The following is a 12,311-nucleotide window of genomic DNA, read 5'->3' on the forward strand; positions in this document are numbered from 1 at the left end:
CAGTGATGCTTTAAACTGGTTTCCTGCACTGAACATGAAGTTGGACTTGATGGTCTCAATGGCCCCTTCCAACTCTATGATTCTAAATCAGATAAGGATCCTTAATTAATGACATCTGATCAGGCAATCTCCTTATTGAATCAAGATTTTAAGATACAGACATCTTTATTGGCTAAACAAATAAATACAGTGCTAGGCAAATATATAGACCAAGATCAACTGAGTTTCATAAAGGGTGACAGTTGGCCCACAGTGTAAGTAAGTAATGTAATTCATAAAATGAAAACATGTCACGAACCAAGAACTTTGTTATTGATGGACCCTGAAAAAGCAATATCTGTTTAATGCTCTAGAACAATTTCAGATTGGTCCAAAATTCAGACAGTGGATCAAAGCTGTGTGTATTAACCCTATTGCAAACGTTGCAGTAATGGACAATTATCACTGTCCTGCTATGGCTGGCTCAAGTTCAGTTCTGGGGCAAACTATGGGGCAAATCTGTTCAGCAAAGTCAAATGGCAGGCAGAGATCAGAAGCACAGTATTACCTATCAAGAAGAAGAACAGTCCAAAGGCAGGGTCTGAGGAAGAACTGAAAAGTCAAGCTCAGGCAAGCAGTCCAAATCAAGCACAATCCAAAGAACAGGGTCTTATTCGGAGTCCATAGGTCAGCAGCATGAGAGATCAGTCCAAAGAAGAAACAAGGTCAGGAAACCTGCCCAGAGAGCTTCTGCTATTGGGTGGTATAAAAATGTAGTAAATAAATAAAACTAGATTGCAATTTACTGGGAGATGAATAACAGTGTTGTTCCAGCAACCAGTGTGTCTCACCTTAGAGCTTATATAAACAATCCTCTCAGCCCATACCCAGGTACAGCTGCAAGCCTGGCTTCAGAGTCTCTCCACTTCTGAGGAGACCTTTGCTCTCAAGTAGACCTTTACTCTTGAGGACCCACACTGCTGTTGGTCTCAATGTGCTCTCTTCACCTCTGAGTGGCAGTCTGTGCCTCCGCCTTCTGGCACTGGCATGCTTTAACTCTGGGTGGATGCTCAGACTCCTCTTTTGACTCTGTTGGTGAGGTGCAGCCCTCAGGGGTTCTGTCTGAGGGTTTCTCATTGCTGAAGGGTCTGTGTAGCTTCTCCACAGCTTCTGGAGGTGCCTGGGATATCAGTAGAGTCAGGGGGTCCCACAGGGTCTTTAGGCTCAGCAAAGTCAGGATCTTCATCCAAAGGGTCATCCTGGCATGGGTCTGGGTCAGACATGAGAGTCACCTACTTTTAAGTTAAGCAGGAGTAAAATACAGGGTTGCTCTTTGTCTCCAGTTTTACTGATCATTTGCTAGAAACCAGTAGCTATTGCCATTCTATTGAAGGAATAGTTTTTCAAAAGAAAATATCTAAAGTTTTGCTATCTGCAGATGATATGGTAATATTGTGTTTAAATCCTGGGAAGATTATGCCACATATAATTGATCTTATCTATGGATTTTCAGAAATTTCAGGCTATAAAATTAACTTTACTAAATTGGTTTGGATGGGCTTCAGTTTATCAGTACAAGGTAAGAACAGATTAGCAGAACAGTTAATATGCAACACAGGTCCTCAGAAATTAAATATATTGAAATTTGGCTAGTTGAGGATGTTGAACAGACAGTAGAATTGAATTTTAGGAACTTCAACAAGTTCTCGCACACATTAAGAGATGGTCAGAGTTGTATTTATCTTAGATGAGGAAGGTCTCTTCAATTAAAATGAATGTAACACATTTATTTGGTCAAATAAGCACCCTAAAATTGCATGGACTGCTTTGAGTCATCCATGAAAAAAAGGAGTTAATTTACATTGATTCTCAAAATACTACAATGCTTGTGGACTAGCAAATACCTGGGATTGGATCAATAAAATAGGAGTTGAAACTTAAGAACGCAATGGGATATATCCATTATGTCATGCATTATGGTATCAGAAAAAGTAGATATGGACAGTTTGTTATGGAATCGAATGTGTTAAGACTACTTTTGAAGTTTGGGTGAAGTATAGACTGCTCTAGGAATATCACCTTGTTTGTCCTTCACTTATAATGAAGAACTACATGGAATAAATATACTGAGGGATATATAGGAGGAAAAAGACTTAACAGCTGTCAGGAACTTTATGGAAGAAAGTAGTGTAAGTACATTTCAAAATCTTCAAGAAATAATTAATGTGCAAGACATGAAGACGTATCAATATTTTCAGATTTGCCATGCAATACATATTTTTTTGAGGAAACATTGAAAAATGTTATTTGGGGTCTTCTAGTAAAGGATATATAGGTAAGATTTATCTAATAAGAAAGGGTTTGCAGAATTATGATCCTCTTTTTTTTTTCTTTATTCCTTTTTAAATTTTTTAAGTACATACTATAAAATACAAATAATCTTGGTGGATTTTGTGAGTCCAGTAACATTTTATAAGACTGGTAAATAATCCAACTTATACAATAAGTAATGTGACTAGTGCTTGTATATAATGCTTTAAAATATATGATAAATATAATTAAATTACTATCAATACATACATTTAGGGCATAATCCTATGGGGATAGCAAGCCGCCTGCGAACTCGGAGGCGACTGCTTATCCAATGCAGGGCAGGAGAAGCATGGAGGGGATTGTTCCCTCTGCGCTTCTCCTGCCCTGCATTTGTGGCCACGGGAAGGCGGAGCGGGGAAGGAGGCTGCTGGACAGCACATAGGATGTGCCATACTGGCATTTCTGCCTTCCCTGCCCCTGCCTGCCCCCCGGAATGCCCCATTTTGGCCGCTGTGCTCTCCTCTTCCGAGCATGGAGCACGGGGCTGTTCTGCGCTGCCTGCGAGGCAGCAAGAAAGGGTGGGATGGTTGGTTCTCCGGGGTCAATTCCTGGAAAACCACATAGCCTATGGCCATCTAGCCGCTGACTAGTGGCCATAGGATTGCTGCCTCCATCCCCTTTTAACCATACATCTAATCTTTAAATCTAACCATGCCTCAGTTTGTCTTATATTTACTAACATCCAAACTGTATATGGGTTAGAACATGAGAGATGGTGGAGATGTGGTTCCCAAGGTATTGATCATATGTCTCTCTCTCTCTCTCTCTCTCTCTCTCTCTCTAGGCAGTGTGAGAAAATTAGACCCTGTTAGAATTTGGTTCTATTTTATATTGAATAGATAACGGGATATACACTCCCTATAGATCCCTTTAGGATTCTTCTTGATAATGTCATGGATTGTGTGGAAAATGAGGATTTTGAGTTGGTTATTAATCTTATGACCACAGCAAAAATTTCAGTTGCTTCATTTTGGAAAACTGAATGTGCGTGTACAGTCCCCTAACTTATTGGTGTTGGGGGACTTCAACGTACATTCGGAGGCCATCCTCACAGGAGCACCTCGGGACTTCATGGAGACCATGGCTTCCTGGGAGCTGCACCATATTCTAACTGGGCCCACCCATGTAGCCGGTCATACACTAGTCCTTGTGTTTGTTTCTGGAGAAGCGGGGAGTGATCTGAAAGTCGGGGGTATATCCACCACCCCCTTGTCATGGTCAGATCACTATCTGGTGATGTTGGACTTCTCGGTTCCACAACCCCTCCGCAGGGGTGGAGGACCTATTAAAATGGTCCGCCCCAAGCATCTTATGGATCCAAATGGATTCCTGAACGCGCTTGGGGATTCTCTGGGGCACGCCAACGGCCACTCGGTCGAGACCCTGGTGGGTGGCTGGAATGCCGCAATCACTGGGGCATTTGATCAGGTGGCTCCGAAACGCCCTCTCCCCCTGAACAGGGCTCGGACTGCACCATGGTTCAATCCGCGGTTACGAGCTCTGAAACAGGAGGCGAGACAGCTAAAGCGCCGGTGGCGGAAGTCTCGCTCCAAAGACAATCAGACACGGGCTAGAGCAGTGGCGGTGAAGGCAGCAAAAAAGGAATATTATGCTGCCTCTATCATGTCTGCAGAGTGCTGTCCCAGGAGGCTGTTCCAAGTGGTCCAGAGTCTGGTCGGTCCTGTGGCTCCTGAACCACTGGAGCATTCTAAGGCCTCCTGTGAGGCCTTGGCAAGGCACTTTGCAGATAAAATTGATCAGATTAGGTGTGTTACTCTGCACGCTGTAGATACAGTTAGTGAGCAAGAGGCGGCCTGTGGCAAACCGGTTTTGTGGGATCGGTTCCAGCTTCTTCCTCCTGATGAAGTGGACAAGGTGCTGTCATCTGTAAGGCCGACCACCTGCTTACTTGATCCTTGCCCATCTTGGCTCATTATGGGCTGCAGAGAGAGACTGGGTGAGTGGATCAGGGCGGTGGTGAACGCCTCCCTTGAGGAGGGAGTGATGCCATCAGCCCTCAAGGAGGCAGTGATAAGACCGCTCTTAAAGAAGCCCTCCTTGGATCCTCAAGTTCTGAACAATTTTCGCCCAGTCTCAAATCTGCCATTTTTGGGCAAGGTGATTGAGCAGGTGGTGGCGGTGCAGTTGAAGGCACACTTGGAAGAAACTGATTATCTAGACCCATTTCAGTTGGGCTTCAGGCTTGGGCATGGGACAGAAATGGCCTTGGTCGCCTTGGTAGATGATATGAGGAGGGCTCTGGATAGGGGTGAATGCTCCTTCCTTGTTCTCCTCGACCTCTTAGCGGCTTTTGATACCATTGACTATGGTATCCTCCTGGACCGCCTGGAGGGGTTGGGCATTGGAGACACCATATTGCAGTGGTTCCAGTCCTTCCTCTCCGGCAGGTACCAGGGGGTAGCACTGGGAGAGGAGGTTTCGGGCCCATGGTCACTCACTTGTGGGGTGCCACAGGGTTCCATCCTCTCCCCGATGCTATTTAACATCTATGGGAAGCTGCTGGGGGCTATCATCAGGAGGTTTGGGGTGCGGTGTCATCAATATGTGGATGACACACAGCTCTACCTCTCGTTCAAATCTTCACCAAGGTTGGCCGTAGAATCCCTGTCCAAATGTCTGGAGACGGTGAGTGGCTGGATGGGGAGGAATAAGCTGAAGCTGAACCTTGACAAGACCAAAGTACTTTTGGTGGGAGACAAGAGGAGGCTGGGGGACGTTGACCTGGTGTTAAATGGGGTACGGCTACCCTTGAAAGACCAGGTCCGCAGCCTGGGGGTCATTTTGGACTCCCAGCTGTCCATGGAGGCTCAGGTGTCAGCTGTGAGCCGGACAGCGCTGTATCAACTCCATCTGATACGGCGGCTGCGCCCCTTCCTTCCCGACCATCTGCTCCCATCGGTAGTACATGCCCTGGTCCGCTCTCGTTTAGACTACTGTAATGCGCTCTACGTGGGGTTACCCTTGAAGACAGTTTGGAAGCTGCAACTGGTACAGAAAGTGGCGGCTCACCTGATTAAAGGCAGCCGCCGGTGAGATCACATCACTCCAGTGCTGAAGGAGTTGCACTGGTTACCATTGTTTTCCGGGCCAATTCAAGGTGTTGGTTTTGACCTTTAAAACCCTATATGGTTCCGGCCCAGCCTATCTTAAGGAGTGCCTCCAGCAACACCAGACAGGCCGCTTAACAAGATCAGCCTCAGATGGCCTTCTCTCTGTCCCATCAGCCAGGACAGCTAGACTGGTGGGGACGAGGGAGAGGGCCTTTTCTGTGGTGGCCCCCACTCTGTGGAACTCTCTCCCTAGGGAACTCCGCCGTGCCCCCTCTTTAATGAGCTTCCGCCGTGCATTAAAAACGTGGTTGTTCAGACAGGCATTTGGGGTGGGTTAGGGTATTTTAGAAAATGTTTTTATTTTAGAATTTTATTGTTTTAAACTGTTTTATTGTACGCTGTACATTGCCCAGGGTGGCTTGGTGACCAGCCAGATGGGCAATTAATAAATTTAATAATATTTAATAATAATAAAATGGGTATTATCCCTCCCCTATCTGACTTAGAATTTGGGATGTTGCAAAAATGATAAAATTGACTTAGTATATAAGGGCTAGATAAAATCAAATATTTGTAAAAAAGAAAAGATTCATTGAGAGATGGCGTGTCTTGGGGGGGATCTCCATAGCGATGGGTTTAGTTTACTCTCCACTTTGCTGTGGTTTTTACTGAAGTTGAATCTGCTCCATCCAGGGACACACAGGGCATGTGTCTTATCCCAAAAAAGCTTGTCTTATCCCAAAGCTAGCCGGGGGCTGTCGGCAGGTCACATGGCAGTTTACTGTGAAATGTTAGAGTGACTACCGGGTGGAGTCTCATCCACATCATCACTTAAAGAGCTTGTTCCCTCCCTCCCACTCTCACCTTTTTCTGCTTTCTCTAACCAGTGTGTGTTAGCACCTGCCTCCCCAACCTATGCCCGATTCCCCCCAATTTTTTTATACTTTCCCTCTAAAACCGCAATAGCAGGTATAGGCACTCCTGTACAAATGTGCTATTTCACTATAGTGCTATTTCACTATAGCACTCTAGTGCAATAGTGTTATCAGGGGTATATGAATTGCAACACAAATGCATTATTTCACGATCGTGCTATAGGGATATCTCTTAAAAGCACAGTTGCAGATTCCCCAGTAACTAACTCAGAAACTACAATTTAGCCAAGTAATTGTATTCCTCATCTTGGCGCTTTTAGCAGTGTAAGTCTTAGCCCCTGACACAGTAACTATTTTAAATGTGCAAGATCAATACAGTTTACAGTCCACAGGCAGCTGTGGTTGGTGAACCTGGAGCGCTTACTTTGGATTTGTGATGTAGCGCTAATGCGCTATTTTGACATTGTGCCTTTATGCTTTACTTTTTTAAAAAAGTTAGAGGCTGCCCAGAGCACACCTATACTTCCCTGGGATGGCCACCAGAGTTTAGCAGTAGGCAAGGTGAAATAAATACCATGAAGTAGCTCAGAACTCCTGAAGGGCCAGCCACGAAATGGTGGAAACATTGGGAAAACATCCCTTGACCAGGGTCAGTGAGTTCACAGCCAGGTGAAAGACACACACCTGGGCAGGGCTACCATGCCAAAGTAAATGCAGAAGGTTGGTGCACACCACAACAGAAGTGCAGACAAGCCAAATTAAGGAAAACAATTAGACTAAAAGTAGACTCAGAAAAAACGGTTTCTCCATGCAAAATTCCAGAGTTGCTGTGGAATGGCCACGATGTCAGGTGCCCCAAATGACCTCCAAATGCAACATACTCACAGTAAATCACTCATGGAGACACCTCTAGGGTTACTTTTTGTAATAATAAATGTTATGATAATATCAATTACTTTGTTTGTTTTAAATGTCATTGAAAAACAGTGCTGGATTTTGATGAAACATGAGTAAAATACTTTCCAATTATTTAATAAAACAGTAAAAATAAAAATACCCATCCCTGCCATCAGCTGTAATCCATTGTGCCATTGTCTCTATACAAACGTTAAAAAGAAAGGGAGAAAGAAGTCAGCTTCCAACATTGCATATTAATTGTTTGGAATAGACTACTATTTATTGTTATTCGAGCTGTATGGGTTTCATAGAGGCTTTCTATCCAATTGTAAGAATATGCACTAAAACCAACCTTTTTAAAAGCTTCTGTCTTAAATTTCCATCCAATCAAGTCAAAAGCTTTTTTCTGCATCAACAAAATAGAAGAGATGTGGCTGTTATGTTTTTTTTGCACAATGTACCATATTTATCATTTTTCTGAGGTTCCAGGATAGTTATTGCCCTGAGATAAAACTCTGATCTTTTTTAACACAATCTCCTGTAACATTTACTCTTTCTTCTAATATAGCTACAAAGATCTTATAATTATTGTTTAATAGAAATGTAAGCTTATACGGGGGTCAGACTATATGTTATGTTAATTACGTAGAATGTAGCTGATCCCTCTTTTGATTTCTTATTCGAGAGTGTGTATGGCCCCAATTTGGATCAGGACCAGCATGCACTGGGATGGGAGGATTAAACCTTCTCCCCACTCCAGCCATTTGTTTCCCCAAATCCCCCCCCCCACCCTGCATGCAGAGGTTAAAAAAAAAAGACAGGAAAAGTCTCCATTGGCTTCAATGGAGGCTTTTTTCCACGCTTTTGAAGAGATTTCAGCTGGGGGGAAGGACTGAATTGAAGAGATCCCAAGCATATGGGTAAAAGGTGTCCCCAACCAGTCGTGTCCGACTCTAGGGTGTGGTGCTCATCTCCGTTTCTAAGCCGAAGAGCCAGCGCTGTCCAAAGACGCTTCCGTGGTCATGTGGCCGGCATGACTGAACACCGAGGTGCACGGAACGCTGTTACTTTTCCCGCCGAAGCGGTACCTATTTATCTACTTGCAATGTCTTGCTTTCGAACTGCTAGGCTGGCAAGAGCTGGGACTGAAGATGGGAGCTCACTCCGTCACGCAGCACTCTGGTCTCAAACTGCTGTCCTGCTGACCTTCCGGTCTGCAATTCAGCGTCTTAACCACTAAGCCACCACGGCCCCATAAGCATATGGGACTGGGGACTAAATGTGAAATGCATGAATCTTTTTACAAATGCAAATATCAGGAAAAGGGAGCGGGAGGATCAGGGTCACAACTGCAGACAGGGAATTTAACCCTCCCCCCCACACCATCATCCCAAGAAAAATCCCCCCTGCCACTGCCACCAGTACCTGTTTGCATCAAGAGGGAAATTCCCATTAGTGCCAATGGGGTTTTGTTTGCTTGTATTTTGCTAAATATGACGTGTTCTTGATTTTTACAGGGTGAGAGAGGATTGCCAGGTTTACAAGGTTTGGTTGGGTTTCCTGGAATACAAGGACCTGAAGGTCCCCCAGGATCCTCAGGACTGAAGGTACGATTAATTCTATACCTAAAAAGTTAACCTGAAGAGTTTCATTTAAAACCATGCTAAAGTGAAAGACACATTATTTCCCCATGTTTTTAACAGGGTGATACTGGTGAACCAGGGCTACCAGGAACAAAAGGAACAAGAGTGAGTTTTCTTGAATTTGTTTTGAGTATTTTAGGGAGTTATTTATATAATGCCATCAGTAATGCCATTGCTCCAAGTAGTTGACTATGTAAAATTCTGCCATCTCATTCAAATGGTGCCCAGTCCATCAGGAGCAGTCACTTAAGATGGTTATCTGGGGATGACAGTGAAATACCCAGCCCCATTTATATCTCACTGAGCTCAAATGTGTCAACTAGCCTTTTAGTTGTCAATAAGAGTAAGAAAAGATTTAACCATTCACTAAAAGTACAGTCCAAACAATTAAACGAGGGTGGGGCTTTAGACTAGTATAAAATATACAGGATGCTTTGAGGGCTTTAATATAGCTTGGAGCCATAGATTTGGATCCTGGCTTTCCCTTCTCCTAACAGAAGAACTCCTTCTATTTATCTGCTCCCTCCAGCCTGGAGCAGATCTTCATGGGGCACAGAGGGCTCCAGGGAGAAGGGGGCATCAGTGAAATATTGGCTCCCCCACTCCTTCTGCCAGTGGGAGGATCCTATAAGCAGAGCTCAGCTCATGGGAACTCAGGATCCAAGCCATAGTACTCCTCTTATTTGTCTTTTACTGAATATCTCAGCACTTTGCTGCATTTCAGGATTTGGCATCTCATTGAGAATATGAGGTTAAGCTCTAGGAGTGCTTCGTTGAATAAGATGAGTACCTTAATTGGTGATACTAGCATGAGGATCACATTGGTACTAGGGATGTACGAACCCCCGACATCCGGTCGGGGGGGGCGGTGGAGAATCTGCCACAGGGAAATCTGGTCTCTTAGGGCCCCGTGAATTTCCCTGGAGCCTTACAACGTCCTTCAGATTTCACGGGGCGGATCTCCTCCATTCTAAACAGCCATTTACGCCACAGTTTACATAGAAGGAAGTGCTTTACAACTGCAAATGCTGTAAACTATGCAATTTATAGCTGTAACTTTCCCATGATAGGCTAATGGTGGTCATCCTTAGCCTACAGCGTCATTTTCAATGGTGGAGAGCTGCCCCACAGGAAATCCAGAGGACCCTGAGGTGAGGGGACATGGTCCGCTGTGGAATCTGCTCATCGGATTCTTGAGAATCCAGCCTTATTTGGGTCCGCAGTGGATTTCTCCACCATCCCTAGTGATGACTCTGTGAACTTATTCAGAGCTGGGCTGCTGAAATTACTTCTAAATAAGAAAAAAGTATTTTTTCTTATAATAAATATTTCTGACTAGTAAATTAATTTGCCACATTGTGGGGGATTCAAACTCTTAAAAGAAGCATTTCCTGTGAATTTTTAAAAGAAATTTCATCCTGTTGATACTGTTAACTAGACATACCCCTTCATCTAGACTGAATACATTTGATTTTGAATTCTAAATGTTTAACTACCTTTATTATTTCCTTAATTCCAGGGCCCACCAGGTCCAGCAGGCTACCCAGGAAATCCTGGCCTTCCTGTATGTATGACATAAAATTTATAATTCAAACATCATCCAGATTTCAGCAGTAATGTCCATCAGGACTTAATGTGGTAGTTCTTTGTTTATCTTGTTTGTTCCTGCCTTCTTTCTAATCTCAGGGCATCCCTGGAGGAGATGGGGCCCCAGGGCCTCCTGGTATCCCAGGATGCAATGGAACAAAGGTGAACTGCTTCAAACAAACATTTTTCTGAAATGTTTTCCAAATGCTCTGATGTGTTTGAGAAGAAGTGACGTCACTGTCTCCATCCCATTAGGGCGAAGGAGGTCCTCTTGGTCCCCCAGGTTTACCCGGATTACCTGGAAACCTAGTAAGCAATTTTTAAAAACATTTAAACCAAAATCAGAATAAAGAGGAAAAACAGGTTTGAAAACCAGCAAATTTTTGGACTTTGAATTCAATATTTTACTGTGATTTCAAATACATAGTTTTTAAACTTGATGTTTAAAATGTCTTGGTTTCTCAATTTCTCAAAAAATGTAATCTTTCTTTTCTAGGGGCCTCCAGGACCTCCAGGAATAAAGGTACATTTTACAATTAAAAACAGACTTTTTTATTGTTTACAGTAACATAGTACACAGATGATGTAAGCACAATAAAATCACAAAATCGTAAGTAGCTATATTGGTCATCAGAGGAATATGCAAAAGCCACAGTTGGATAATATATTTTATGAGGACCAACTAAAATGTCACAGAGTAATGAGCAAGCTTGATTTATTTGGTAAATCAGAGTTTACATATCATTTTAAAAGTAGAAAGAAAAAGGAGAACAATGCAGGCTTCCCACTACTTGGGTCTTGATGTTGTCTGGGCAGGAGATCTTCAAGTCCTTGGTTTAAAAAAATAGTCCTTTTGTTGAACCCATCCTAAAAATGGAGGTAAGCACATGTTCCTTTCTTAGAACTAAGGGTCAAACTACACAATATGCTTATGGCAAACTTTTATTTTGAAGGAAAAGCAGCTGCACAGGGCCCTGATCCAAAACATACTTCTGATCTAGACTGGTGCCCAGTGCCATTTTCTCATCAGAAATGTCCACCACAACCCCATTTGCTATTTTCCCCCAGCTGTTTATCCCAAACAGCACCTTTGGGGGCAAATACCAGAGTGGAATGACTTTTGCCAGGAAACTGGGTGGGGTCCAATCCAGATTGGGAACAGATTCCAGATCAGGGCACCACACTACTGCTTTTCCTTCAAAATCAAAATGGCCAGCTTAAGTGTGCTTTTTAAAAAACATGAATAATGTATCATGCAATTTTTTGCCCCAAAAGGCATGACAACGTATCAAATCAGCCCATGATGAACCTTAGCCACATCTGGACTATCTAAGCCAAGTTAAAAAGTTATTTATTCTGTCTTTGTCCTAGTAGCCTTCGGTGCAATCTGCTTTGGATTTAGCATAGTCTAATACAGTTCTGCACTCCATCTTAACACTTACAAACTGCAAGCATCAGGATTTTTGGTTACGTCCGCTGCTCAGCCTTTTCTCTCCCCTCTTCCTTGTCCCCAGTTTGTTGTCTTGCTTAACATCCAGCCTGAAGAAGATTTCTAGAGAGTTCAAAAGCTTGCTCACTAGTTTGTGATATTTTATTTGGTCCTAATAAAGCTATTGCCCTACTGTGACAGTAAAAATAGTAATTCTAATTTAGGTATTGACTACTGACCATTCAAAGATAATTGCTATGTGTTGTAGATAATATAGACCATAGTACAGAATTACTCATGATGGATATTTTGCAGTCCTTTAGGCAGAGATACTGAGAGCCACTTTACATGTTATATAGCAGCCTGAGTACACCAATGTTTGCTGCTGTTAATACTTAAAATGGAAAGGAATCTCTGTTGTTTGGAGATGCATACTTTACAAGCTTACCATGGCAAA

General features: G+C 43.3%; 1 protein-coding gene across 1 annotated transcript in view; it reads left to right on the top strand.

Moving 5' to 3' along the window:
• COL4A1 (collagen type IV alpha 1 chain) overlaps positions 1-12,311 on the top strand; it is a 326,895-nt gene that overhangs the window by 83,667 nt on the left and 230,917 nt on the right. Inside the window, exons 4-9 of the mRNA XM_084808054.1 lie at positions 8,713-8,802; positions 8,899-8,943; positions 10,358-10,402; positions 10,525-10,587; positions 10,681-10,734; positions 10,922-10,948. Of these exons, the coding sequence (XP_084664180.1) occupies positions 8,713-8,802; positions 8,899-8,943; positions 10,358-10,402; positions 10,525-10,587; positions 10,681-10,734; positions 10,922-10,948 (324 nt within the window). The remainder of the gene's footprint in view (positions 1-8,712; positions 8,803-8,898; positions 8,944-10,357; positions 10,403-10,524; positions 10,588-10,680; positions 10,735-10,921; positions 10,949-12,311) is intronic.

This window comes from Heloderma suspectum, chromosome 1 (assembly GCF_057233095.1).
Source record: "Heloderma suspectum isolate Gila_16-S chromosome 1, 16-S_ref, whole genome shotgun sequence".
Classification (NCBI taxonomy): Eukaryota; Metazoa; Chordata; class Lepidosauria; order Squamata; family Helodermatidae; genus Heloderma; species Heloderma suspectum.